The sequence below is a fragment of the Poecile atricapillus genome, chromosome 38 (genome assembly GCF_030490865.1).
Source record: "Poecile atricapillus isolate bPoeAtr1 chromosome 38, bPoeAtr1.hap1, whole genome shotgun sequence".
NCBI lineage: Eukaryota > Metazoa > Chordata > Aves > Passeriformes > Paridae > Poecile > Poecile atricapillus.
The window spans coordinates 3115585-3120822 of NC_081286.1; the positions used below are offsets into that span (position 1 = coordinate 3115585).

General features: G+C 66.6%; 1 protein-coding gene across 1 annotated transcript; it reads left to right on the plus strand.

The window, feature by feature from the left end:
• Window positions 1-898: 898 nt before the first annotated feature.
• On the plus strand, window positions 899-3269 carry LOC131591190 (low-density lipoprotein receptor-like; the record flags this gene model as incomplete). The annotated part of the gene is made up of 2 exons (XM_058861661.1): window positions 899-1267; window positions 2888-3269. Coding segments are annotated over exons 1-2 (521 nt in total), but the record flags the coding sequence as incomplete, so codon positions are not given.
• Window positions 3270-5238: the final 1969 nt, after the last annotated feature.

Sequence of the window (5238 nt, forward strand, 5' to 3'; positions counted from 1 at the left end):
GAGCTGAGTGGTTTCCAGGGGAGATCCTGGGGGGGAACTGGGGGGTTCCAGAGGAGTCTCAGGGGGTAGAGGGGGGGTGACTCTGGGTACTGGGGGCTCTGGGAGCACTGGGGAGTCCCTGGGGTATTGAGGGGGGGTCTCAGAGGGTCCCTGGGGTGTCCCCCACAGTGGGGTTCGTGTCATTCCCGGGGTGCCACAGCAGCGACCCCTCCCTCCCCTGGGAATTGGGGGAGGGAGCTGAACCCCCTTGTGCCCCCCCCCCGTCCCCTGATCCTGCTCCAAACCCCCGGGAATCGCCTCCGGTGGAAAATCCGCGATTAATCCGGCATGAAAAGAGGGAAAACACCCAAAAAGCAGAAAAGGGACCCCCGTGCCGCGCCCTTTCTCCTTCCTGCTTTTCCCTCCTTCCCTCCCGCTTTCCCCCCCTTTATCCCGGCTTTTTCCCCGTTCCTCACGGTTTTCCTTTCCTGCCTTTATCCCGGTTTTCCTTTCCTGCCTTTATCCCGGTTTTCCTCCCTCCATCCCGATGTTCGCCCCGGTGTCGGCGTCTCCCCGATCCCGGTTTTCCCTCTGTCCCTCCCTCATTCCCGGTTCTCCCGCCCCACCCTCCACCTTTTGAACGCCCCGAGCTCCTCCCCCCGCCCGTTAAATGGGGCCCGGCGGGATCCGCGGCCACGGGCGGCGGCACCGGGAGCGCCGGGACACACCGGACCGGGATCAGCACCGGGACACACCGGACCGGACCGGGATCAGCACCGGGACACACCGGACCGGAGCGGGATCAGCACCGGGACACACCGGACCGGACCGGGATCAGCACCGGGACACACCGGACCGGACCGGGATCAGCACCGGGACACACCGGACCGGACCGGGATCAGCACCGGGAGCGCCGGGACACACCGGACCGGGATCAGCACCGGTCGGGAACACCGGGACAGACCGGACCGGAGCGGAGCGGGATCAGCACCGGGGCCAGCACAGGACTGAGCGGTACCGGGATCCGCACCGAGCGCCCGGATCCCTCCAAGCCCCGGCTCCGCTCCCGGTGAGCGCCAGGACACGAACCCCGGTTGGAAAACCGGGACAGAACCCAGAGCCAAAGGAAAGGAGCCGGGAAACACCGGGATGGGAGCCGGCAGCACCGGGATAAGAGCGGGAACAGCCGGGAGCGGACCCGGGACCACCGGGAGTAGAGCGGGAAGCACCGGGACCGCCGCGATCCTCCTGCTCCTTCTGGGAACGGCGGCGGCGACACCGAGCGCAGGTGGGGGGGGGCAAGGGGGGATTTTGGGGGTCTGGAGGGGGTGCGGACCCCCCCCCCACGCCCAGACCCACGTTTCGGGTGGGGGAGGGCACCGGGAATCCCGGGAAGGGCTGGGAAAGGGGTGAAGGGAACCGGGAGGGACGGGGGGGGACACCGGGGGTCGCCCCTCGCCGCGGGATTTGTCCCCAGCGAAGCGGGGACGCCCCTCCCGCCTTTCCGGGGTGTCCCGCGGGTGGGGAACCGGGGGGCGTTCGGTTTTGGGGCTCCCCCGTGACCCCTCCGTGACCCCCCGGGACCCCCGAAGGCGCCCCGGGCCCCCCCACGTGTCACCCCCCGCCCCCCGGGCTGGGCGGCCCCGCCCCCCCGGCCCGGGCAGAGCCAATCAGCGCGCGAGGCCCGCCCCGCCCCGCGACGGACGCGGCTCCCATTGGCTGAGCCCAGACTGGCCACCCGCGGGGGCGGGGCCTGCGCCAGCCAATCAGAGCGCGGCGCGCGGGGAGGGCGCGCCCGGGTGGGGCCGGGGAGGAAATCGGGACCCCCCCAAAAATGGGGGTAAAACACCCGAAAATGGCACCAAAACCCTTCAAAATGGGACCGGGAGCCCCAAAAACGCCACCGGGACCCAAAAAACGGGACTGAAACTCGCCAAAAATGTGACCGGAACCTCCCCGAATGGGAGCAGAGCGCTCCCAAAGTGGGGTCAAACTCCAAAATGGGATCGGAACTCTCAAAGTGGGGCCAAAACATCCCAAAAGGGGCTAAAATCACCCAAAATGCGAAAAGAGCCCACAAAATGGGACCGGGGCCCCCAAAAAGGGACCCCCGGATGAACACGCGGGGCTGGAGCTCCCCCCGGGACCCCCCGAGTTCGGGGAGGATTTGGGGGGGTCCCTGGAGATGTTTTGGGGTCCCTGGGGATGTTTTGGGTTCCCTGGGGAGGTTTTGGGGGTCCCGGTCCTGGGGTCCCTGGGAATGTCTTGGGTTCCCTGGGGATGTTTTGGGGTCCCTGGGGATGTTTTGGGGTCCCTGGGGATGTTTTGGGGGTCCCTGGGGATGTTTTGGGGTCCCGGTCCTGGGGTCCCTGGGGATGTTTTGGGGTCCCTGGGGAGGTTTTGGGGGTCCCGGTCCCGGGGTCCCTGGGGGTGTTTTGGGGTCCCTGGGGATGTTTTCGGGTCCCTGGGGAGGTTTTGGGGGTCCCGGTCCCGGGGTCCCTGGGGGTGTTTTGGGGTCCCTGGGGATGTTTTGGGGTCCCTGGGGATGTTTTGGGGGTCCCGGTCCCGGGGTCCCTGGGGGTGTTTTGGGGTCCCTGGGGATGTTTTGGGGGTCCCGGTCCCGGGGTCCTTGGGGATGTTTTGGGGTCCCTGGGGATGTTTTGGGGTCCCTGGGGAGGTTTTGGGGTCCCTGGGGAAGTTTTGGGGTCCCTGGGGAGGTTTTGGGGGTCCTTGCGGGAGGGGGGAGGCTGGAGGGTCCCTGCAGGGTTTTGGGGGTCTCTGGGTGGGGGAGTGGGGACCCGGGGGGGGGTTCAGGGTTCCCAGGGGATATTTTGGCTCCTCGGGTGCATTTTGGGGGTTCCTGGGGGGGATTTTGGGGGTCCCTGACCCCATCGTCTCCCGTCCCCAGCGCCCCCGCCGTGCCCCCCGGAGCAGCTGCGCTGCGGGGACGGTTCGTGCCTGTCGCGATCGTTCGCCTGTGACGGGGAGCGCGATTGTCCCGACGGGGGGGACGAGCTGGGCTGCGCCCCCCCGCCCTCGCCGCCGCCCTGCGCCCCCTCCTCGTTCCGCTGTCGCGACGGGAGCTGCGTCCCGCGGCTCTGGAGCTGCGATGGCGATCCCGACTGTCGCGACGGGGAGGATGAGGAGCCGGAGCTGTGCGGGACCCCCCGGCCCCCCCCGCGCCTGCCCCCCCCTGCAGTTCCCCTGCGGCTCCGGGGAGTGCGTGCACAGGCGGTGGCGCTGCGACGGCACCCCCGACTGTCGCGACAGCTCCGACGAGGAGGGGTGTGGTGAGTGCCACGGGAGGGACTGGGAGGGACTGGGAGGGCACTGGGAGGGACTGGGATGGACTGGGAGGGCACTGGGATGCACTGGGATGGACTGGGATGGACTGGGACGGACTGGCAGGGCACTGGGATGGACTGGGAGGGCACTGGGATGGACTGGGAGGGACTGGGATGGACTGGGAGGGCACTGGGAGGGCACTGGGACGGACTGGGATGGACTGGAATGGGCTGGGAGGGACTGGGATGGACTGGGAGGGCACTGCGAGGGACTGGGATGGACTGGGAGGGCACTGGGATGGACTGGGAATGGACTGGGAAGAACTGGGAAGGACTGGGAGGGCACTGGGAGGGACTGGGATGGACTGGGATGGACTGGGACGGACTGGCAGGGCACTGGGATGGACTGGGAGGGCACTGGGATGGACTGGGAGGGCACTGGGAGGGCACTGGGATGGACTGGAAAGGCACTGGGATGAACTGGGAGGGCACTGGGAGATCACTGGGATGGACTGGGAGGGACTGGGATGGACTGGGAGGGACTGGGAAGAACGAGGAAGAACGGGGATGGACTGGGAGGGACTGGGATGGACTGGGAGATCACTGGGATGAACTGGGAGGGCACTGGGAGGGACTGGGATGGACTGGGAGGGCACTGGGATGGACTGGGAGGGCACTGGGATGGACTGGGAAGAACTGGAGGGACTGGGAGGGCACTGGGATGGACTGGGAGGGCACTGGGATGGACTGGGAAGAACTGGGAGGGACTGGGAGGGCACTGGGAGGGACTGGGAGGGCACTGGGAGGGACTGGGACGGACTGGGATGGACTGGGAGGGACTGGGATGGACTGGGATGGACTGGGAGGGCACTGGGATGGACTGGGAGGGCACTGGGATGGACTGGGAGGGCACTGGGATGCACTGGGAGGGCACTGGGATGCACTGGGATGGACTGGGAGGGCACTGGGAGGGACTGGGAGGGACTGGGATGGACTGGGAGGGCACTGGGATGGATTGGGAAGGACTGGGAGGGCACTGGGAGGGACTGGGATGGACTGGATGGATGGACTGGGACGGACTGGCAGGGCACTGGGATGGACTGGGAGGGCACGGGGATGGACTGGGAGGGCACTGGGATGGACTAGGAGGGCACTGGGATGGACTGGGAGGGCACTGGGGGGGACTGGGATGGACTGGGAGGGCACTGGGATGAACTGGAAGGGCACTGGGAGGGACTGGGATGGACTGGGAGGGCACTGGGATGGACTGGGATGCACTGGGATGTACTGAGATGTACTGGGATGCACTGGGATGCACTGGGATGCACTGGGATGTACTGGGATGCACTGGGATGTACTGAGATGGACTGGGAGGGGACTGGGATGCACTGGGATGCACTGGGATGTACTGGGATGTACTGGGATGGACTGGGAGGGCACTGGGATGGGCTGGGATGGCCTGGGAGGGACTGGGATGCACTGGGATGCACTGGGATGTACTGGATGCACTGGGATGTACTGGGATGTACTGGGAGGGCACTGGGATGCACTGGGAGGGCACTGGGATGTACTGGGATGTACTGGGATGTACTGGGATGGACTGGGATGTACTGGGATGTACTGGGATGTACTGGGATGTACTGGGATGGACTGGGATGGACTGGGATGTACTGGGAGGGACTGGGATGTACTGGGAGGGACTGGGATGGGACTGGGATGGGCTGGGATGTACTGGGAGGGCACTGGGATGCACTGGGATGTACTGGGAGGGCACTGGATGCACTGGGAGGGCACTGGGATGCACTGGGATGTACTGGGATGGGCTGGGATGCACTGGGATGTACTGGGAAGCACTGGGATGTACTGGGATGGGCTGGGATGCACTGGGATGTACTGGGATGTACTGGGATGTACTGGGATGGGCTGGGATGCACTGGGATGTACTGGGAGGGCACTGGGATGTACTGGGATGTAA